This window comes from Convolutriloba macropyga, chromosome 10 (genome assembly GCF_964194025.1).
Source record: "Convolutriloba macropyga chromosome 10, txConMacr16.3, whole genome shotgun sequence".
NCBI lineage: Eukaryota > Metazoa > Xenacoelomorpha > Acoela > Convolutidae > Convolutriloba > Convolutriloba macropyga.
In genome coordinates, this window is record NC_134477.1 from 3,837,325 (window position 1) to 3,862,525 (window position 25,201).

Genomic DNA, 25,201 nt, shown 5'->3' on the forward strand with positions numbered 1-25,201 from the left:
TGTGTCATATATTATCATATATGCCTAATTCTGTTTTTCTCCAAAATTATGAATCTATGAAAGTGAGATGACTTAAAAGATAGCTGATAAATGAGCAATGATGATAATTAAGCAAACAAAACTTCAAATAATTCAAGCGCAAATTATAAACAACAATAAATTTTCTTGAAATATCACATTAGATAATTTTCTTCTGATTGTTTAAGCAGTCACTGAGAGATATGTTTTACAATGCCAGCGTAAAATAAAGTTCTATAATAAAAGCAATGATCAATTTTGATATCAAAATGTAATAATGATTTTTTTCTCGTGATATATGTTACAAGTTTCTATCAAAAGATGGCATCTTCTGCTTGATGCACAAATTTTATTGATATTTTTAATGTTAAATTGTTTCTGAAAAGATCATCTATTAAGATTGTTTCCAAAGTTTTGAAGAATTTTTTGCCCCCTTTTTCGCGCTCAGGGCTGATTAATTTTGTCTATTTTTTTGTGAAAGAGATTATAATTCTTTTGTTTATGACAGCCTGCTGGACAACAACTGCAACAGAAAGCAACAAAAATAGAGTTGACAGTTTCAAAGTCCGGATGTGAGCTGGAGATTGAAATTGATATGGCCCACGACGTTTTTCCTCCTCTTCCGCATTATCCATTTCTTCGTACGTAACTCCATAAGGCGTTAATAGTCGGGACATCCGTTTCTCGTTATTTTCTCCCGCTTTTCCTGATTTTTCTAAAAATCCTTTCCATTAAAAATCAATCTGCATGAAAAATGATACAGAGTACTGTTTATAAATTTAGAAAGACATTTTAGCACTAACCCTGTTTAACACAGGTTTAGTACTAAAATCTACATTTTATACAGGTTTAGTAATAAAGTCTACATCCAGTTTCTTGCAGAATAAGATTATCTGGCAGAAACTGACGAAAGAATGCAAAATCTGGCAGAACAAAATGTTATCTTGTAAGATTCCGACAAAAATAAGTTTGTTCTACAAAAAAGTCAATTGAGCTCTGTTCTAATTGCTGATAATGGAATTTTGCTCGATATGGGCACTAACATTTGTCGTGGAGATTCCTCAAAAAGAAAATGTAGTAGAAATTCAAAAAATTTAAAATAAAAAAAATAGTTTGATTAACGAGGTTCAGATATGACGAATTGACCAGATCATTAGTCAAATTTGTTCGCGTGCTTGTATTGCCCTTGCAGTACACTTCAAATATGTAATTCTTGAATTATGAGTTATGTTAACTATTACTTTATATTTATAGTTATTAAATCACATCAAATTCTTTTATAGGAAATTTTCCAGGCGATGCGTTGTCTTCCAAGGATCTGACCAATTTTGGTACAACACAGTGGTCCATCCTCGACTAGGGAATAACTTAGTTTTTGAACTACTGTCGTTTGTTGTGTAGTTTTTCAGTCGATTGAAAAGATAACTGAATAGCTTTAACTCATGATTTCACATTATCAGGTAATGGAACCCTATCTTGTTTATTGTCGGAACCTTTTCACTCAAACATTTGACCTCCATCACCACAAATTTAACACTATGATGATTAAAGGAAATTTGCTTTAAATGGATATGTTCAACGTTCAAACTGTTGTGAATTCAATGAAAGTGAATTTCTCCAATCCTTTAAAAAACTCATATAAATCTGACCTAGGCTCAATTAGACAATAAAAAAAACTTTTTCGACGTATGATTAACTTGCTTTAGAGCATATACTTTATTTGCCTAAACAATTTTTCTGGACAATAGAATGGAAATTAGATTCCTGCAATTTTCAATGGTCAATGTCTGTTGCAAATCATTTTTCAGCATTTTTTTTGCATAATTATAAACTTAGCCACCAGATTGCCCCGGAAAATAGCCGCGATAGACGCTTGTGGCCTTCCATGAATTGAATTAACTAAAGACATAAGAAAAAACAGATTGACCAACAGTCAATTAATAGACCACTAGACTTTTTGGTTAGATTCGGACTGTCATTATTATGAGACACATACGCTCTGTAAGGAAAAATCCCGAATGGGAATTTTTCAAAATTAAAAATTGAAATAAAAACTGAAGACTCTAATACTCAAGAATCAGGGCATATACGTTAGGCACTACTTATATGCACACTATTGACCTTTAACTAGTAAATGTTCATAAAAATTAAATTTCCTTAAGCGGGTTCAGAAGTCAATTTTTTTGAGTGAAGTAACTCACGCAATTGACGTAAAAGCAGAGCAAATGATGTCATGCACACAAAATTTTAACTGCAAAGCAGTAGAAGTCACTGAAGTCATTGAAAAAGTCAATTCCAAGGAGTCAGGTTGTAAGAATCATCGATGGAAACGACGAATTAAAAAAACATAGCAGGACAAGTCCTGACGTACAATTCAAAAAATTTTAATTGACTAAGGAAAAAAACTAGACCTAGAATGGACTATGATTGAATTGGAAAAATGATTTGTAAAAACAGATCAGATTTAAAAAAATTAAAAAAAACAGAAGGTCAATGTCAAAAAATGCCGCATGTGAGCAAAAACCCACTAGCGAGAAGTGGAAATTTAGTTCAAACAAAAACTAGGCCTAGAATGAACCATCAATGGGTTGAGTAAACCATTTAAGAAAATCCGATCCGAAAATTTTAAAAAAACAGTAAAAATCAAAGTGAAACTGCCGCATGTGAACAAAAAACCACTAGCGAGAAAGCTAATTTTTGTTCAAACACAGTTTTCTCACTCTACTTTAAAATTAGAGCAAAAAAATTCACGCCGCAAAACCACTCGCTTTTTCGCTCCACTTCCTGTTTCAGCGTGACCAAAATCACTACTCTAATTTGACTTCCAGAATCATAAAAATGTGTGAACAAATCTTAAAAAAAAGACAGCGCCCCAATACAATTCAAATTCTTTGAATTGTAAAAAATCACGATGTCCCCAATAATAGCCGCTATCAATTCGCAGCTATTAATTAAACATCATAGCATTGCTTTTGTTATTCACAAATTTGGTAGTTTAAGTGTCATATTAAATTGACGTGTATGTGATTTAACAAAAGCTCAGAAACGTTCGAGAAAAGTACAAACAATTTTTTATTTTTTACCTTTCATTGTAGTTACAGCTGAATTTCTATCAAAATTCTGTGTGTCTAAGTGTTTAGAACAGACATTCACTTTGTTCATTTCGGGCAAATGTGCTCTATCTTTGAGAGAAAATCTTGGCCTGTATTTCCACTGCCATTTTTTCTGTGCCTGTTCTAGGCTAGTATTGGTAAAGAACAATTGTATTACAACTTTTGATCTGAATTTGCAATCCTTATGGAAATTTCAATGTAATGTTATGTAAGAAATGGACTAAATGCACCAAAAAATTTAAAAGGCCGCATATAACGGCTGTTTTAATAATAAATGTTGTTCTGCTAACTGAAATCTATGATGAAATAAAATTGAATATTAGAACACTGCTTTCCGACGGATTCTGTTATCAGTGAATTGAAATGAGGCCGACCCAGGCCAAATAAACCAGCCAAGGAAATGGTTTAACGAGCAAAATAGTTTGCTGGGTCGTATAAATTTTATACCAGACTGGGCACAGTTAAACAGAAAAACACTCACATTTTTAAATTAAAAAGACAAGTGATCTTTTTTGATGTCCGAAATACGATTTTTCATGCTAAAAGTCTTTATTAGTAAAAGTCTTTATTAAGTATTGAAATTAAAGCAATATTTCTTGGTGTTCTACTATCAGCATGGATCGGATATACTATGAAATTATATCGGGGAAATTTGAATAACCACTCGAAGCAGAATATCACATCAATTTAAGAGATCACTTTCTTTTCACCAACCTTGAGCCAATTAAAGAAAAAGAGATAGAATATTATATAAAAGTTACTGCTCTTGTTTTACCCCAAAGCAGTATATCTTGGCGAGAAAAAACTGAGCAGCTCCTTGAGTCAGAGAATCACATCGTATTTTATAAATGCGATCAACTTTTTTGAGAAACATTTGACGAAATTGCAGAATTTGACGTCATTGGCTCTTGGATTTCATTCGGATTTTTTGGTAAACAAAAGGCAAAATCTGAATCACGAAGTTTTCAATCTGAAAGAAGTCTCAGTCTTTTAGTGTATCAGTCTTTTAAATATTTGAACGATACAAAAGTCTGGATCCTGAACTCTTTCTGTTCGATTTTTTTCATAACTTGAACCAGTCAGAGTCTGTATCATATCACAATCAGCGCTTTCCAACGAGCGCATGAACGCACCGAAACTTTGCATAGCCAAATTTTAGACCATAGATAATTTCAATCCGCCTGAGTTTTTTTTGACAAACAAAAGTTGTCTGGATGGATGTTTTTCATAAATAATTTTCAACGAATGACCTCAACCTGGGGAAGGCCGAAAGAAGCCAATGATAAGTGTCACAAGCAGCAGTCTAATGTTGTGTTTAGTTTACAAAAGAGTTTTTTTTGGATGGTTTAATATAGCTGTCCTACGAACAACTATTATCGGACAATTGACTTATTATCCAATGTTGTTGTTCAGTTAAGTTGACAGGCATCAGTATTTTTGGATTGTTGGCATATTTATCGTTAATGATCAGTTTTGATTATAATACTGCTTTATAAATAGCTACAAAAGTCAGACAAAATTTGTAAATCAATATCATATATCCTAAAATTCTAAATTGGATTTCACTGTAAATTTTACTAGGGTAGAAACCGGTACTAGATACCGGTTATATCTAGTAATGACTTTTTCGAGACTCTGAATGACCCCCCCCCCCCCCCTCGCTACATACCTTCATTGCCGTCGTCTTCATCAGATTCGGAACATGTAAAGTATGGGTTAACAATACTGGATTTGCGTCTGGTCTGTACTGCAGAATGGACATGAACCGGCAGATTTTTCAGACTCTTCTTTGCATTTACACGTTTGTATAAAGTAGATTGCCCAGTAGCAGTACTCGAAGTCGAAGCGTCTTCATCAATTGTTGAACTTCCATTTTCTTCAATTTTTCTTGAGCAGTAAGGATTACTTTTGTATATTGATTTTGCACTCATTTCTCCAAAATTTGACTCCAAAAAATTAATTCCAAAATAAAAAGTATTTGTTATTTTGCCGAAAAATGTTTCACATTTTGCGATTTTCAGGAAGTAGATAGGTTTACTGTTGTGGTGTTGCTTTACAGATAAGTTTCTGACTTCAAATAAACAAGAGTTAAGAAGTTAATTGTACCCCTTGGCTATTTAATGTGATTATAAAAACCTATTAAAGCATTTACCTTTTGGGAAAAATATTAAAGAAACTAAAAGCTGCGCTAAAATTTTCAAAATATTCCCACATATCTCCAGCGAATCCATGTTTAAACACACGCACAATCTTTTTTCACAAAAATTGCTGCATTGAAACTATACGCCATATTATCAACCACAACACTATAGATAATATGTATTTCGATAATTTTTGCATGAAGCTATCAAAACTTCTGAAATTAAGCTAACATCGGCATTTTCGATTGATTATCATTACTGAGTTTTAGTATTAAGAAAGCTAACTTAAACTAAGCAACAATGAAGAAGAACCATTACAATTGAATGAGAGAGCCCTGGTAAGAGTTCATATACTGAAAGAACGGCTAGAAAACTACTTTTCTGTATTCATGACATTTTGTTCTGTATATATAATTGCTGCGGCTCATGGTTCTGTGTTTTTGTGTCCGTGTTCAACGTTTAGCCTCAAAAACTACAACCACTACATACTGCTATGAAACTAAGATTAATTATACGCATAATTTCGAGGATCCTGCGTTCATTTTTGAAAATGAGAAAAAATACTTGCAAAAAACACAAAAAAATCATTGTTTTGTTTGGTAGAAATAGTTTGAGGTGTTTCCAGGGTAGTAATTGATGACAATCTCTGTTCAGTTTTCTAAGAAACAAGATGTAATAAAGTATAGTTGAACAAATAGGTCTATAAAATGAAACTTTGATCAACGAACACTGAAATGAAAAACCGAGAGTGCAAAATTGATAATTGAACAAGTATTGAATGTCTAATGATGTACGTTCCCGGAAAAGTGGCAAAAACCTCATAGAATTGTTACGAGCGTGATATGTGCTCAGTAGTTGCGTTCCCTGTAAAGACTTTTCACAACCTTTTAGTCTTTTTTGAAAGGAATTAAAACCGCAGTGAATCGAATTTTACCGGCAGATAAATGTGAGACACTTTTATCAATATTGGTTACTAAAATGAGGGATTATATTGCAATAATGAGAAATCAAATTTTTCATCCTCAAAGTTTTAAAGTACGTTTCATCGGTACAATGTATTGAGATAGAAAAAGTTAAATATGTTACAAAAGTGAGTAAATTTTCTTAAAAAATTGGTACCGGTAGACGCTTGTAATTATAATTTACATTAAATAACGTAGGTCAATTAATTGATCAAGCAATGACAAAAATTCACTTTACTCTCCCAAACTTCAACTATTTGGGGCTCTGGCTCTGTAGGTTTGAAACACATGCAATCAATCCTACTAAGAACAGATGACAGAAGAGTAGCTTTCTACGCAATAAAATCACATTAAACGCAAAACCTGCTGTTTTCAGTGACAGTAAATAAACAAGCATCTGTAAACCATACAAAACGTACAGTTCATATAAACTATACAAAACTCTAAGGTGAAAATTGGAATCATCGAAGACTGGGATCGTTTCTGTTTTGCCCCACCCCCTGTGCTTTTTACGTACCCAGTTAGAATTATATGTTGTTCTATGGCACATTACTATGTAAAAGAATAGCACGTTCGCTTGGGGGCCTAAAAAATATAAGCCCACTAGGCTGAAGGGCCAAACAGAACAGATCCGAAAACTGGGTTGAGAGAGGTTAACATGAGATACTTTACAGAACTTTTTGAGAACTCCGGAAAACTGTGTTTCAGTCAACCTTAATGAAAATTATTTAATTTGATTTAAAAAACATAATTTTCACATTTTCCTCGGTATGGTTAATGCCTAAATACGTCATATTTATTTGCTTATATTCGTTGTTAAACTTATAATTACAAAACCCTCCCAATATTGCAAGTCTTTTTTTTCTGTTAAATAACTGTAAGCGTTACGCAATCAAATTTTATCAGAAACACTCTCCAATGTCGTTCCAAAAATGAGGCTCAATTCTTGCAGAGACTTTATGTTTTTTTTGGATGTATTCTATTTGGGCGCCGAGATAAGTAGGCGTAAATCAATGAGTAGGCGTAATTAACAATATGGAAATAGATTCTTTGTAGAAAGTTTTGGATTCATACTTGTTCAACGAAAGATTACACAACGCTTTTACTTCACTGGAACATTTACCCTGACAAAAAAAGAGGTTACCCTGACATTGATTAGTCCAGAATGCCCACCTTGGAAAAAATTTTTGGAAACAAAATAAACCGGAAATTCTTAGACTGAACTTTAAGTTTAGACACCACTTAAGTCCTATTCATTTTTCTATGGCACCATTCCCCAAAATCATACTCCTCGGTTGCACATCTAGGCCCTATTAAGCACGATATTAAAAACAATTTATCTCTTTCCATTTTGTTTTGTTCCACTAGAAAACTCTGATAAAATCTTTTGGGCACCAACCGAATACTTGTCCAGGTTGGACACAGTATAAGCCTGATATTTTTGGCAGTTGTGTTCTGCAATTTGAATACCACGGCAAGCTTAACATCGGTGGCTCAAATTGCAATACATATTTTTATATATATACATATATATATATAATATATATATAAATATATATATATATATATATATATATATATATATATATATACATATATATATATATATATATATATATATATATATATATATATGTATGTTTTTATATATAATATATATATATATATATATATATATATATATATATATATATATATGTACTTATTTATCGGGCGAGTAATGAAAAGGAAACAACTTGAGGAACAGATAAAAATTGCAATATCTGAGACGAGAATCTCTTGTTAGAAGTGAAACTAATTTTCTTACCAGGCAGGGTTTTTAGCATGGGAAAACAGACTGAATGATTGACTTACCAGAGTAGCTCACTTTTTGTGAGAATAATTGAATGACTGCATCAAGAGGTCAAAAAAATGCATGGGCTGAATTTCTCAAAGATCTCAATAAAACTTTTGAAGATTAGATTTTTTTTTTCATACCTCATCGACAGCGTGCTTTTTGAGATGACCAGCACTCTCTCAAGAATCATTTCTAAGATTTTTATAATTGTGGGAGGCACACTCACTGTTTTTTAACTCTCTTCTAATGAAAACACCAAAGTAGATTTTCAGAAAACCGAGAAGGATGAAAATGGCTTAGCGTCAGCAGTAAATTTTCGAAATATTCGCCATCTATTAACTTTGTAAATCGAATGATATACCTTTTGCCCAATTTTCTCGGAAAAGAAGAGCATTGGTATGGGAGGAGGGGGTTATAATTCCATTCTTTTTTTTTGCTTTCATGAGCTGAATTTCTGCAGCAACCAGTTTGAGCACAATAAAATATGGGATTGAAGAGAGTTTCATTGAAGAGAGTGGTTTGAACCAAAAAAGATTCGTCATATAATGCGTTGAATTCACTCTTTTCACCCCCATTTAATCAACATATTCGCTGTTTACAGCTCTGAAAAAGCTTAGTAAAAAACTCAATTATTTCAAATACTTTCTATTTGTTTTTTTTCGGTAATGAAATTTTCCTTAATGGACATCGTTGTCGTAAGAACTCTACTCGGAAACGCTATGAGGTTGATGACGACAACTGTGCAATTTTGCTGCTCTTATCGGAAATGTTGTTACTTATGTTTCTTTTATCTTTTTCTTGTATATATATATATATATATATATATATATATATATATATATATATATATATATATATATATATATATAAGTATATATATATATATATATATATATATATATATGCCCAATATTAACAAGACCACTTCACGACACAATCCAGGAAAAAAGAAGGGGAAAGCATCAGAAATGAGTTGAAAAACTCTTAAGAAATTAGTTTTTGACTTGAGTAGAGAATTTGTTGGTAGCTGTCAGTATATTTGTTTCAATTGTTGCTGTTTTTGATCTTATTAGGACATTAAGGGCACCTCATTAATAAAGATTAGGCGTTTAAATCCCTTAATTTAGATATGTTAGTACTATCCGCGGACAACTTAACGAGATCATAGTACAGATATTTCTAAATTCAAATTTTACTGGTTTTCCTGCCGCGACCTGAGGAACTTTTCTTACCCTATTTTAAGATATCTTGTGATATTACCGGTAAGATAATCTGATCACTCCCTTTTCTTTTTCTACCAACCTTACCGGGAAAAGTACGGATTTGATACACCGGGACAGGGACTTATACAGATTTTCCAAGTCCGGGCATTCTGGGAAAGAATTATTAGCACAAGTTATCAATTGGCGCCTGAAATATGCTTGAATCTGATATTTCGCAGATGAAAGGAACGCTACTGTTGCAAAAACCGTCATGCAAATGCCAGCCGAAATCTCCTCTCAGACATCCACAACATTCATGATTTCGATTTTGAGGCTGGTGTTTATTTCCATCCCAAACGATTGAGTCGTAATTGATCGGCTCAAAAGTCTCCGCATCTCCCCAATAAAGATTCGTCAGTCGAAGTAAACTAGCTCGTATCTCAATTTTGGCGATTCTGACCCAGAAAAGCCCACCTGTTGAGGTAAATAAATTATGCTCAGTGATATTGATGATCTAGCCCTGACCCCATTTTTCAGAAGCACTGCAATGAAATTACACATTACAATTCAAAGCCGCTGCAACTAGGTTTTTGCTAACAGTGCGTTGATTTGCGGAATTTCGAGACAAAGTTTTTACAATGTATAATAGAATTGATGTTTACGATTAAATAAACCTTTTTGTCCACGGCAGGACGTCTAATAGATAGGGTCACGTGGTCTCAAAAAAGGCACATGGTTTACCTATTATTTGTCCTCATTTAAACGTCTATAAGGGGGACATTGTAATATCCCCCTATTGTTTATCAACGAAACATTTTTCAAGCGCGAATTAAAATATTTTAACACTTAGGTTTTGACTTCAAAACCAAGCTACGGTACACAGAAGACATTTCTCATGAAAAATAGTCTGGACATAAATAATAGTCACATACAGTGGATGCAAACTTGCGATTAATTAACTTTCGTTTAATTCACACGGCGTTAAACAGTTGTTTTTAAAAATGATTAACGTATTTCGTGCTCTCTTCGCGGCTTTTGTGATAGATCTTATTACTTTGTGTTCTTATAAACATCAAGTTTAGGATTTCATTTTACATCGCAATATAATATCTCGAGAAGCAATTCGCGATAATGTAGAATTTCTAAATCCTTTTTGAAGAAGAAATCTTGAAAATTTTACAAATTCATAATCTTTGAGAAAATAAAAAAACCCTAATTAAACGGGAGGGATAAGCATTGCCATTCAAATATCTTTTGAAATTGAATGCAAAGTACTTGAGTCTTAAATAAAACCTAATTGATAACCGTAGAGATAATACAAAAGAACGAAACATTAAGCCATGCAGCCTGTACATAGAGAGCACCTAATTTTTTCAGAAAATCTTGACGAACGATTGACTTTCCAATCGAAAACAAGAAATTAAACTGGCTTTAAGGTGATTTTAACATTGACACCATAGGCTTACTCTATAATAGAAAACAAGAATAATATAATTAAAGGCGATCATGTAAGAACAATTTTTACCAAAAAAGCAACCAGATTGATACCCCACTCCTAAAGATACAAATCTGAATTTAATTCCAATCGAAAATTCCAATTGACTTTCCAATCGAAAACAAGAATTTAAACTGGCTTAGAGGTGATTTTAACATTGACACCATATGCTTACTCTATAATAGAAAACAAGAATATAATTATTAAAGGCGATCATGTAAGAACAATTTTTTACCAAAAAAGCAACCAGATCGATACCCCACTCCTAAAGATACAAATCTGAATTTAATTTGGGAAAACTTTCATTTGAAGACAGCAACTCAGATCACTCAATTTTATTTTGTGTTTGACCTCTAGCTCTCACAAACTCATGTAAAAATGTGAGTTAATACCTATTTTTGGAAAAGTTCGCACAAATCAAAAAATGAATCAAAATGCAAAAAAATGGAAACAAAAATACAGACATGATAGCAAAAAAAAAACGCTAATCCCAAACTGGAAAAAACAGCTCTACAAAATAAAATAACGTGTGCAGTTCGGAAAGAACAAAAACTTTTTTATCAGACTTTCAAAAATTTGAAGTTTAAAAGTCAATACAATAAAAGCTACCAAGAACGAAAAAATCTATAACTTTTTTGCAAAAAGGAACAAAGATATAAACAAAATTGAAAGAGTCAAGGTATTTAAGCTGTCCCAATTAAGGCAAATGCTGAAATTTCTCTCACTTTAAGTTCAACAGCAGAGTGCTCCCAAAGTAATTCAAAAACTTAAAAACAGGTTCTCTTCGGATTGCTATGACATCTCAGTTCTGTTCTGAAAATCACAGAGCATAATATTTCAAATTTTCTTGTGAAAAAATTAATTATATACTGCAGTTGGAAATGTCCCCCGACACATCAAAAAAAAACTGAATTATAGGAAGGTTTTCAAGATTCCTAATTTTTGCGTTCAATTATTTTTCGCCCAGCTATTGGATAAGACTTTGAAAACGTTTTGTTCAAAATAATCAACCTTTTTTTTTAAAAAAAAAGTAAAGGTCTCAAAATAGTGGTTAAATCGCTGTAGCACTTTTCATAGACTTTGCAAAATTTTTTAAACTGCTTTATTATTGTTTCTAAAAAAGACGGGAATTATGGTTAAAGCAGCGCATCAATCGATTTGTTTTAAATTTTGTTTCACAAAATGGGGAGCAATTTTGAAAAAAACTTCTCTGTTACAAGCAAAGTGGTTTTTAAAAAGACATCTACCATTTGATAGAAGTAGGATCAGGGCTTCAGACAACTCTATTGAGAACCGAGTAACAAATTCATCATTCTCTTTTACTATAAGGAAATATGCATTGACTTACTTTACTTAAAGAATAAATTCAAAATGTTCTGCGTACATGCTTTGTGATTCTTCAATTGAAAGAAAATTTTCGGAACAAAAATTTTAGTTCGATATTCTTGTTTTGCTATCATTTACTCAGTTACTCTCCTTAGTGCGAAAAAGTTAAAGGCAGTCGCAGTTTGATTCCTAAATGTTACATGTATATGTTATATTTGTTTTGATGTTCAAGCTTTGTAGAATTTTGCAGTTTTGCTTAACATTTACAGCAGAATTAGTTCAACATTTAACACTTAACATAGACTAAATGTATAACTTTTGGTGAGCATTTTGAACTAATAATTATTATTTTAAAAAGCTTTCGTTGTCTTTTGAGATACGAAAATTTATAAAACAAAACAATTTGGTTCAATTGAACAGACTTGTTTTCACACTCACAGAAAAGAATCAGATAGAACAATGTTTTGAAGAAATCTGCATGAAAATTTTCAGAATCAGGTTATTACACTTTCAAAAAGTATGTTAGAAACATAGAGTTCCCTATTGAAGGAGAAACAGAATTGTGAATTCGAATATCAAAAGAAGATTATTTTTCATCTGTTATCTCAGACCAAAATATCTTCTTCTTCAGAATCTCTAAAAATTAAGAAGCCGTCCATAATGTTTTATGAAAAAAAATTGCTGGGCTCTTGAAACTATTTTTTTAAAATTAAAAACCATGAACGTGAATTTTTCAGCTCAAAATATTTCTACGGTATATCAATCTTTTGGAAAATTATTTTTTTCAAAATAAAGTTATATTAAAAATATATGTGTGTGTGTATGTGTGTGGTGTATGTATGTTTATTTGGTGTTTAAAAATCTCTAACTTTCTGTCATTTTTCACAAAATGGCGTATATCAGGGTTTTTCAAATTGTCATAGGAATTTATGGCGCGCAAAAATTAAAGGCATCAATTAAAGGTATTAATTATAAAGGTTCCAGAGAACGGATGTCAGATCAGAGTTGATTTAAAAAAGTCCGAAATGTAAGAGGTATCAAAATTAGGTTGCTCAAGCAAAAAGAACCTGTTGAAATATAGTTACCATTGTCTAATTGGAAGTATGTTCGAAGATTGTGATGGTAGTCTTGAGGGTTCAGGCTCAGCAAGTGACCTCTACCTCCGAGACTGAAATAGTTTAGGTTGTTTCACTATGATACAACTTTCTGTGATTTCGTACCAGATCTTAGATGAATTTTGATTTCGTATCAGGACAAATGATTCATTAGTAGTCATAAAAAGATCATACATGATTTCTTACAAATCAAACAGGACTCGAAACAAAAAAATGAAGACAGAAAAACTGCATAGTTTTCTTTTTCGGTAGAAGTCAAAAATTTTTTTTGGAGATTATATATGGTCATATATGACATAAAACATTGACTGATGCCACGAACTTCCGAAAAACGTGGTTACAGTCCATTTAAATTTAAGATATGATATCGCATGTAACATTTAGGTGCGCTAAAACAAAAACAATTAGATTATATAGATATATAGAAACTGACTGTGAAGTAAAACGAAAATTTTGTTTGCATCTTTCTTAAACATGGAAATTTGTAGGTATAAATCGTCTTCAGATAATATGAAATCAGTTTTCATTTAAAGAGCTTTACTCTTCCCTTTACCACCCAATTTTGCAAAAAAACGTTGCAGTTTAGTGTTTTTTTACTCAACGGAAAGTGATGACGGGCAATCACGTATGCAATGCCCTGTCGATAAAAAACGAAACGTATTTGGAAGGAGCAATAAACGATTCTTGTTAATTATACTATGATTGTATTTAACTTTTTAGCGGATCGTCAGAGAACTTCATTTGTGCTATGAAAGAGCACAAGATGCCTCTTGTTTAATAATTTTTGCATGCTTTGCTAGGTTCACCAGCTCAATAGTTCAGGGTTGTCTGGGAAAAATTAGAAAAGTGAAAAATTACTGTTATCTTTTCTCCCCTGTTGAAAAGTTTGCATTTAAACAACTGTGGGATGGAAAAGTTTAGGGTAGTTTGATGAAGTAATATTTGGTATGGGCTTCATTAGATGCAAAGCCATCAATGAGTGATGTAAATTAAATAATTTTCCTCTTTATTTTTTTTGTTGATTCTTACTTAGAAAATCAGCAGTTGTTTTCCTCTTAAGATCTGAAAACCTATTCAGGATGATTGCTGGAAGTCTTATAGGGGTTGAGAGCTCTCCAAAACAGCAGAGTGAATATGCAATAACGTTTCTGTGTGTTGGGAGGCAAGAGAAAAGGCATTAATTTCTCAAAGAAAGTCCAGGACTCTTAATTAGTTTTCGATTAAGGACAACATTTTAAATGTATGTACAATCAAGTGCAATCAACTTAGAAGGCCTCATTATTTAAAAAAAACAAAAAAGGTTCGTTTTGAAATTGGAAGAGAAGGATAAAATGTTTTTCAGTTTATTTTCAGGGTTTAATAGAGCCAACTGACCTTACTCGTTGTTGGGAACCACTTCAAGCGGCGGGAAGGGTTTCTGCTGGCTCTGAAAATTGTTTTTTTTACGTGGTATTCCTGGCTAGCCTCGTGGATATAAAATTGTTTATCGTTATTCCACGAGAGGTAAGATATCAAATATCTGTTTTCGACCCATAAAAAATAAAATGAGTTTAAAAAGAAAGAAGGAAGTAAGACGTAAAAAAGGGAAAAGAAAAGAAGTCACGCTCGGTGAGGATTGAACCATCACACACGGCTTCGATCAGATGGATAGACCCCCGCGCTTTGATTTGTCAAACTAATGACAAAATTTTATCGCTAATTTAATAAGGCAAGAGGTTTGTCTTGATAAAATGAAGTAAAGAAAACGTCTTTCTGCTTGGTGGGGAAAAAACCACTGCGGTGGGTTTGTTCAGATGAAGAGACCACAGTGCATCAAGCTGGTGAATTATTGACAGATACGTGTAGTTGTCTTTATGATGGTGTCGAGCGTGATAGAGTTAGTAGGAGAAGGAAAATAAGAAATTTTTTGTCGCCTGGTTGGGTTTGAATCCCTTTGTCCTGTTTGATGAAGTGAATAGATCACTGCCCTACAAATCGTTGTGTTCTGCAGAAAATGTGTAAGTAAGATGTCTCCGATACGCGGTTTACCTAATTCAAGATTGTTAACGGTTGCATCCTAAAAAAAAGAAAACAATAGTAATTAAAAAGTTTAACAATAAGAGAGGAAAAAATAAGATAAGGAAAAAGGAACTTCAAAAAAAGCAGTAAAAAGAGCCTTTCCGAGGATGAATTCATTTCAACCAGAAATAACTTGAAATCATTTAACTTGAAAAAAATTGTCCGAAAAAACTAAAACCCAATAATCGGGAACATAATCTAAGAAAAGTTTTCTTAGAAAAAAATATGTTAACTAATTTTGGTTGTTTAGTTTATTATCCAATAATTTTGCTCAATTTTTGTTTCTGATTGAAAATATTTGTTTCATTTGCGAAACTGTTTTTAATTTTTATTCCTAAAATGCTTTGATATAAATATTGATATTTCCTGAGCTTTAAAGATATCTGAAAGCTCTACTTCAGATGTTGTTGTTTTAACTTGAACTTTTGAGATGCTGTTGTTTGTTGGGCGCTGGTGTAATATAGCTCTACAAATAAAAATTTTTACCCGGAGACTTCATTTGGCATGTTGATTGGCACTGTCGATGTCCTATTCTCCTCGATAGTTGGATGCCTGTGTACACTTAAAATATTCTTTCCACTTTTGCTATTTATTTATCTTCAAGTAAATTCATCTTATTAAACACAAACATTTTCACTCAAGAATTGGAACTTAGAAACAATAAGATAAGAATCTTAGTCTAAGGATAATCCAAAAGAGTTAGAACAAAATATCACCGAACCGGCTAGTACACTGTGTTAATAACTATCTACGATGTACAGTTCCAACAGTACGGCCTGCAATTTCATTTACAATATATTCTCTACTGTTTTTCGTTCTGACGGTTCCAAATATACTTTTCAGAATACTGATCGTTTCTTTCGGAACAACAGTTTGATTGAAGATAGTCAGGGATATATGTTTTTGTTGTTGTTCGGTTGGTCAGAAAATCTGGTGGATTCAAAAATCCTATGCCTGCCTCTACTTTTCCATGATTTTAAGGCAGTTTGTAATTTGGTTGCCTTTGAATTTTTTGGCGATTTTACCGTTGGGTTACCATTTGAGAGTCATTGTGCCCCTGTTCCGTGATCCGGGAGTTCATTTTTTTCTGTTTTTTGAATCAGTCTGCACAATGAGAAGTTGAGTTATGAAACCCATTGCTGAATCCGATGAGGAATCTTGTCCTTGACGAACAAGATGCTTTCTAATGTGCTCTCAATCATTTGGGACAGAGGACTTGTCTGATCAGAATTTGTGTTTGCCATTGTTTTTATTTTTCCAGCAATCATAAAGAAGGCGTTTTCTTCTCCAAAAAAGAGTTCTGTAGCAGTGCACACTGATGCAATGAAAAATGGATCAAACTGCACTGCACAATAATTGATCAGTCACTAAACGCTTATCAAAATTATGCTCCTTTAGAATGATCAGAGCAATTCCATGAGAAGAGCGAGGACAGAGCTCTCAGATTGGCTTCGCTATCTGTCACGCATATGAAAATCAGTTGACAAAAAAGAAGGAGGACTAAATTTATAGTCAAAACTGACAAAAATCAGAGTTTTTTCTTCAAAACATTGATTTTTCGTTTTCCCTCAACTCCAGCGAAGGTGATACAAACAGTTTTGCGAGCGCAGTTGGAAGAAATAGGCCTTCGGCTCAGGTATAGTAAATCTGAGAAAAGCTTAATTGCGTCAGGTAACAAGAGTGGAAAAAACTTCTAACGGTGGCCAGTCTAAGGAAATTTGGGGAGTAGTGGATAAAACAGGATTACCGACCAGCCACCCGATTTATCTCATTTCCCTACACGCTTTCTGCGTATAGGGAAATTGGTCCAAATCGCGCGTCTAATCAGTACCCCTGTTTTATCCACTACTATACACTCAAATTTATTCATCACAAAACACAGATACTTCCCTCCTTCAAAAAATAAGAAAAAATTAAATCCAAATTTTCTCCTCAAATATTTTATATTTTGACATGCTCTTTGAATCTACCCCAGGTACGGCTAAATCTGTATCTATGTAAATAAACACATAATCTGCATTTATTTGTTTTAAACCTAAAACAAGAAATATGTTTATTAAGCTTACACATACTACAAGTTAAATATAACCACGCCTCGTTATAATGTTTACTCATATGCTCATTTCTATCTTTCTCTTTAATGACCACTTTACATATAAAACTTTCATAAGGTTGTTCTGTACATTTATAACAACATTCTTTCCACTGTTTATCTCTACAATTAAGACATTTTGAAAGCATTTTTTATATTTTGAAAATTCATTTTTTTCCCTAATGAAATGGATATTAACACAAGCAACGAGTGTATTATCTGCAGTTTATCTTTCAATTCAAATAAGCAGTGTCTGAAACACATTTCAACAAGCCAACACTTAGAAAGTACGAGAGAGTTGATTGATGGTGAAGATGAAGCTGAGAATAAAACTGAGACTCAGACTAAAACTGAGACTAAAACTAACACTGAGACTAAGGCTAAATCTGAGACTAAGACTAAAACTGAGAATAAAACCTGAAACTGTACCAGATGATAAAATCTATGCTAGATTTAAGTACGAATGTAAAGAATGTAAAAAAACATTTGGAAGTAAAGTGGCCCTTACTACCCACTCATATAGTCACAATAGAAATTATCTAGAGGACACTGACGACTGTGATGTAAACATGAACGTTTATGCTAGTTTGAACATGAAAGATTTTTATTATACTGATAAAGCTGAAATTTACGTTGAAGATATAGAAGAAGCAATTAATTACTCTGTAGAAGAAATTAAAAACTGTTGCCAGTTTAGAAAAGTTAAAAGTTTTAAATATAAGATTACAGTAGTGTGAGTACAAAAAGAGAACAGAAGATGATGCTAAATTCACGAAAATTTTCTTCAACACGGACTATATTATTATTAAGGCTATATATGATTAGAGTAACTATTATGTATTAAAGAAACTTATGAAGGTTATGGCTAAGACTTTGAGTTTCTTGATTCAGTTAATTATTGAACCAACTAACACATCTATTGGTAGCTATATAGGTTTACCACCAGATCTAAAAAATTCTAAATCAATATTAACTTTACGTAATTACAAATACAACTGTCTACAACTATCTATTACCGCTTGGCTACATCCAGCTAAAGACCACGCAACTCGTTAAAGTAATTATATATAGTAATATATAGTAAAAGTAATATTAACAAAACTATAACTTCGTATTCATTTATTATACAAGGTGCAATTGAATTAGCTGAAATAGCAGAATTAATAAAAGAAGAAACTAATGATAATGTAATACTAGAAGCTGTTAAGAATACAATGGAGTATAGTATGGAAATTAAACACTTAGGTGCACTTAGCTTTGATGTAGAAATTTCGAATAGTATATAAAGAAGGTAAATATACATCTCAAAAGATTATTGGTATTATGGGTTTTAATAATATTAACATTCATTGTAGTGTTATATCTGGTGTTAAAGATAATAGTAATAACACAGACATACTATATACTTTTACTCTAATAGAAGCAGTGGGCTACTTGATGAATATTACAACAACTAATGTCTTATATCAAAATATTACAAAAGAAAGAATGGAATATATAGAGTTTCATATTAGAGTTGTGCAGTGAAGACCAGAACCGGAGGTCTGTTTATCTTAAAACATAATTATCGGTAAAATTAAGGTTTGTTTTCTAACTATATCTATAGTTAGAGCTATAGTTACAGATATAGTTATAGTAATAGTTATAGTTCTAGTTATAGTTATTGTTATTGTTATAGTTATAGTTATAGTTATAGTTATAGTCATAGTTATAGGTATAGTTATAGACTCAGTTAAGATTTTAGCCACAGTTGTAGCTATAGCTATAGCTATAGCCATAGTTATAATTATAGCTATAGTTATATTTATAGCTATAATAACAGATATAGATATAGATATATAGTTTGTTCTCTAACTATAATATTTAGTTTAACATATAGTTTAATATTTAACTAAAATATATAGTTTTAGCCTAAAATACTTTCATAACCCAATTAATTCTTAGTTTACCATTAAGATTTTTATTTTTAGATAAATCAATGACAATGTAGTTATAAGATTCTCCCCACAATTTCTTACATAAACTAAAAAAATCTTTATAAGTGAGTTTAGCATCATGAAACAAATCTTGATATATAGATGTGAGGCTTTTACCTCTTGGTTTAAATAAAATAGATAAATTACAAATCTCTCCAATATTCTGTCTACCCAAAGAGAAGAGATTTTGATTAAGATAAATCATATTACAATTAATATGTCTACCTCTACCGAAGTATTCATTAATAATTGATTCTTTTGCTTTAACATCATCAAATAACATAATTTTGGTATTAACTTTTTTTGGTAATTGATCAGTTGAGGGTAAATTTTTTATATCTTTAATAAACTCAACATCTGCTTTTTCATTAACTCTTTCGAGATCTTCAAAATGATCGCCTATAGCTTATCAAAATATGTTCTTTTTATAATTAGATTCTTTAAAAACCATGCCTTATCACATTCACTAGGACCTCATATTACACATCTGATACTTTCTGGGAAAGACATAGCTTTAGCTTTAGCTTTGGATTTAGCTTTATCATAAACATTATCCTTATTATCATCAGAAACATTATCATTATCACTATCATTGACATTGATACTGACATTGACATTGTCATCAGCCGTGGGCTGCGGGTGAAATCCGTTGATATTGACATTAACATTCTCATTAACATCATCATTATCTTTGACATTGACATTATCAATATCATCATCATTATCATTGACATTATCATTATCATTTTCATTATCTTTATCATTAGCTCTATCATTTTCATTGACACTGACATTATCTTTATCAAAAGCAATATTAATTTTAACATTACAATCTATACTACTATTACTACTACAACTTAAATAAAAACACTCATAATATGTTTTACGATGTTTAACTTAATTAATTAGAATATTATTGCACTCTTAATTCTAAGTGCTCTCTCAATAAGATAGATTATGCGTAAACAATATTCACCACAAAAAATTACATCAGATTCTTGTGTTTTCTCATCTAGATTAATTTACTCCTCTAAGAAAAGTAGCGATGTCTCAACACCCAAACTAACAAAACAATATGTTTCACCATCTTCTCTCCTTATAACTAAAACCCAATGATTACCATCGGTCGGATGTAATTTAACAAAAATGCAAAGTTGCTATCAATAATGCTATCTGGTGTCTGTTTTCTCACTACTGTTTCAATTGGTAGCAAACATATATCTCTACCTATATTTTCTATTTCGATATTATTAATAGCTTCACTATCAATATTAAATTTATAATTAAATTCTTCAAAAGTCAGAACTATCTTTGTAATTACGTAAATTCTTCAGTTAGACTAGGTCTTTGAGCAAGTCATTGACTAGGTCTTAGACAGGTCATCGGCTAGGTCTTTGTCTAGATATTAGACCAGATCTTAAACTTTAACTTTTACTCTATACAGAATGGGTAATATAGGTTTGATGTTAATTAAATTGTTTGTTCTTGCATTTATTATTTGTGATAATGTGCCTAGTAAAAGTGATGCATTAGAAAAGAGATTTAAAGCATATGACAAAAAAGAAATAAAAGAATTTGAATATGAAAAGTCCCCATTATATACTATTTTTCTTGGAGGTACTGGTACTGGTGAAACATATTTTGTTAAACAATAATTAGAGTTGTTCAGGGAAGAAGAAAGACCTTTTTTTGTTGCGTGTGAAGATAAATCAGATTGGGATAAACATACAACAGCTGGTTTTGAAGAGGTTACGGAAAGTAATGAAGAAGATTTCAAAGACGCTATATTAGTAATTGATGATATGGGCGGTAAGTTAAGTAAACAAATAACATATTATTTTATGAGCGGGATACATCATAATATTCAAATGATTGTTATGTGTCGTCAACCGGCTCAAATGGATAATGAGTATTGTCCTAGTGCTGATAATATATATATATATATATATATATATATATATATATACCTATATATATAGCAACATATAATGCTGCATTCTTTGATAACTTTAAAATTAGTTTAATACTATCATAATTTCAGTAATGAATTTAAAACTGTTTTGTCTGCGAAAGCCCAAGAAATTTTATCTAGAAAAACCAAAAGAGATGAGCTTGTGGCAAACCTTTGAACTTAACCTAAGTCTAATCTTCAATATGTTATTATAAAATGTCATCCGAATGGTGACACATTTATTATTTTAGTTAAAAATAGAAATATAGTATATGATTCTTTTATTGGATTCATAGATGTTGAGGCAATGAGTCTTAAAGGAGATTTGTTAAATGAAGATTGACATAATCTATTCAGTTATTTAAAACTAAGAATGAAAGATTCAACTGATAACTATATCTTCTATTTTAATAGTATCTAAAGCATAGAGGATTTGAAAATCAAAAAGATGTTTTCACAAAAAAACAAATTAGAAATTATAGCTAAATGGTTAAATTGGACATTTGCTGGTTTTGGTATTCTGGGTAGTGGATTAATAACATATAATTATATCCACCAAGCGGCTTCACCTGGGTAATGCAAAAGAGCTGCTGGTTTAATCTCACGGGGTAATGCAAAAGAGCTGCTGGTTTAACGGCTACTACTTCTAGTCATGCAATAAGAAGAACTAATATGTTAGTTAATAATCATCGAAGTTACGGCTACAGAGAAGACCAAGAACATAAAATTGAACATAGAGATAACTATGAACACAATTACGACGCAGAGTGGCTTAATGCTAAATCTAGAGAATAGAACCCATATATGGTTATCCCAACTTTAAGGATATCTTTTTCAAAAGATAAGTATAATGATAATGTTATTAAATGTTTATCTAAGCCATTGTTAGAGCTATGGTTGCTGACTTTTCTCCTAATGGGAAATTTACTACGGCTGTTATCAATTATCTATCAGAAAACTATGCTAAAGAGGGAGAACCATTTATAGATAAAAGACATAAGAAGTTTTAATTAAATTTTAGTGCTAACAACTTTCTCTCAGAGTTATATAACTCTAAAGACCGTGTCACGGATTTAATTGAAATTTTTGCTCGTAGTAAATAATTGTTTATAATTGTTTTGAGTGTAAAAAAGAGTTTGCGGGATATTATTCCGTTACGTTTCGTTATGATAGACTTCATGATGATAAAGAGGTGCGTGTTAATGTGGATTTGATTAATTGAGTGGTTTTTGCATTAAGAATGGTTGTAGTAAGAGAGTGAGTGAAGATAAGATCGCAGTTGAGATTGCAGATAAGATTGAAAACGCGATCATAGACGAGATTAATGACCTGGTTAAAGATATAGTTAGAGATAAAACCCCAAAGTTTGATAAAAGTTTTGATAAGAGTTTTGATAAGAGTCCTTATAAGACCCTTGACAAAAAAGAAGATGCAAATGAAGAAAATATTTATGAGAGAAGGACCTGTGGCCTTGGTGGGTCTCCGATGGGGAAGCCGTTTTACGCATCAGCCGCCCCGCGGTTCCTCAACCTATTTCGCCGTTAATAATGGTGATGAGATCAGAAAAGAGAAATGAAGAGTCTGTGATAAATGTAACAATTGTAAGATTGTAACAGAGTTTGTTTTAAAACAGTATGTATGTAAGGTTTGTAAAGCTAGTAAGATTAAATGTGAACATTGTAGTTCTATTGTTAGTTTTAGTGAATTAAGAAGTCATATGAATAGAAAGAACCCAAAAAAGGATTTACCTAGAGCTGGTTAATTTAATAAAGAGGCTGGTAGCTCTTGTATATATTATTTTCTATTTTCTAAACTTGAAGCTACTTGTATTGATATTGATGACTTAATAGAAATATCGAAAAAATAAGAATGTCAGCGCAATACGCATGATACGCATGATACGCATGATCTTAGGCAAAGCGTTATGCGTATTTTTGTGGTTGTGCTTATTCTAATAATCTGAGTTACTAACAAAATTCGAGAAAATGGTTTTATTCAATATAAGGATATCAATATTAATGTTAATTAAATTTCCCAATAACTAATCATACCCTCTTAGTCTGATGATGGAAACAGTTTGATAAACTTGTAGTCTAAAAAACAAACATGATCGCAACAAGTGTTGAATAAAAACAGGTGTTTAATAACTTCTCGGCGGCGCTAAGGACCGTTTGGTAAAATTCATTATGACTTACTGATACTTTTATTTTAACCACTGCCTCTTCTTTTATGTTAACTTCTGTTTCAGTTTTCCTTTAAAAGAAACGAGACACAAAACCATAAACATCAATCTGTACGACAACAAAATCTATCTCCTGTACCAGGTCCTTAAAACCTTCTAAAAAATTTATGTCCAAAAATAACTGGGAAAGAAGAATTTGAAGGTCCTGAGGCATACTGTTCCATATATATTTATCAGAAAAGGTTTTTGAAATGGATATAGTTCTGTGAAATGAAAAAAAGCTTGCTTTTTTACAGTTTTTCTGATAAAAAATTGAAACAATTAATGACAGACAGTAAATAAAAGTTCTTGGAACTATTCGTGATTTCAAATCTTCTTCTTTTCAGATTTTGTGCTATTTAAATAATATACATACTTCGAGTAGGGAAAGATTAAGTCTTTCACTTTATTGTAAAAAACGATCCGTTTTTCCGCTTAAACATTAATTCAAAGAAATGCATGAATTGCCTGATAATGTTTTATAAGTTCACTTCCCAGAATTTTCACTCTTGCAATAATCTCACTTCCGACAATTATCCGTGAAGATTGTGCTTCATACAAGGGTTGCAACCAGGTATCCGTAGCCTTCTAATTTCCCAAAGTAGTGGATGAAACAGGGCTACCGACCAGCCACCCGAATTGTCCCATTTCTCGACACGCGCTTCGCGTATGGGGAAAAGGGCCAAATCGCGCGGCTAATCGGTACCCCTCTTTCATTCACTAATTATATCCACCACTATATTACATATTACGTGCACAATTTTGTGTACAGAAAATGCACATAGCCAGTATAATGTATGTATTTCAAACGCAAATATCCAAAAACTCTCAAAGCCTAATTTCCTATCTAATTTGGTACACTATACTGAAATAAATCAGGTTGACCGTCTCGCTAAGTTTTTTTCAATAGAAAAGGATGGACTGAAAATCACTCAAGATTGCTCACAAATAGGTAATAAACAAATTTCTTCAAAATTTTGACTTTACCCAGGGAGACGATTGAGCTATGATGTTTATCTGAGTGATTCTATGTACCTGGGTAATTTTTCTTTGAGCCGAGTCTTGACAGTTCTTGTTGAAAGGGTTGATCCGCCTTTACCACGCTGCGGCAGTATTGCTTGACCGATCTTAATGGCTAATTGTGAGGGAGGGTACATCTACAGAATGATTGAACACTCTTTTTCAATTTTAACTATTAAGCTGACTAAACTCCTAAAAAAAGCTTGGTATAACATCACACCACGCATCAAATGATAAAAAAAGGCTTGTCATGCTAAAGTGGCCGCTCTCATCAACAAAGATGGCCGCCTCCATTAACAGAATGATATCAAATGACTGAAAATTTCCAATACAAAATCTCTTTTATTATTACCTTGAAAGTTTAAGTATTATTTCAATTTGTGTTTAATTCATAATAAATTATACAAAGTATTCAATTTAATAGAAGCATTTTATTATTATTTTAAGTTGAAGCAGGTAATTACTTGGGAAAGCATAACTAATTTTAAATTACCAAACATGTCGGAATATTCTAGAAAAGGTTTGTTCTAGAATTCACTTCAATACAAAAAGTAGTGAAAATCTTTAGGCAATTCTCTTTTTTTGCTGAACAAATGCATACTTGACGAAACAAGCAAAAGCAGAACTCTATCAGTTGTCAAGAGTATTTCTGACAATATTCATAGCAGAAGTTC

General features: G+C 32.0%; 2 protein-coding genes across 3 annotated transcripts in view; both read right to left on the bottom strand.

The window, feature by feature from the left end:
* Nucleotides 1-482: 482 nt before the first annotated feature.
* LOC142348529 (uncharacterized) lies at nucleotides 483-5,189 on the bottom strand. Its single transcript, XM_075399903.1, has 2 exons — nucleotides 4,801-5,189; nucleotides 483-733 (listed from the first exon to the last, which is right to left on the bottom strand). The coding sequence occupies exons 1-2, from the start codon at nucleotides 5,060-5,062 to the stop codon at nucleotides 483-485; spliced, it is 513 nt and encodes a 170-aa protein (XP_075256018.1). The 5' UTR covers nucleotides 5,063-5,189.
* Nucleotides 5,190-9,415: 4,226 nt separating this feature from the next.
* LOC142348285 (uncharacterized) overlaps nucleotides 9,416-25,201 on the bottom strand; it is a 45,456-nt gene continuing 29,670 nt past the window's right edge. For both annotated transcript variants that reach the window (XM_075399581.1, XM_075399580.1), the window contains exons 4-5: nucleotides 13,180-13,262; nucleotides 9,416-9,747 (exon numbers count right to left, since the gene is read on the bottom strand). In XM_075399581.1, coding sequence (XP_075255696.1) covers nucleotides 9,458-9,747; nucleotides 13,180-13,262 — 373 coding nt within the window. In that variant the 3' untranslated portion in view covers nucleotides 9,416-9,457. The remainder of the gene's footprint in view (nucleotides 9,748-13,179; nucleotides 13,263-25,201) is intronic.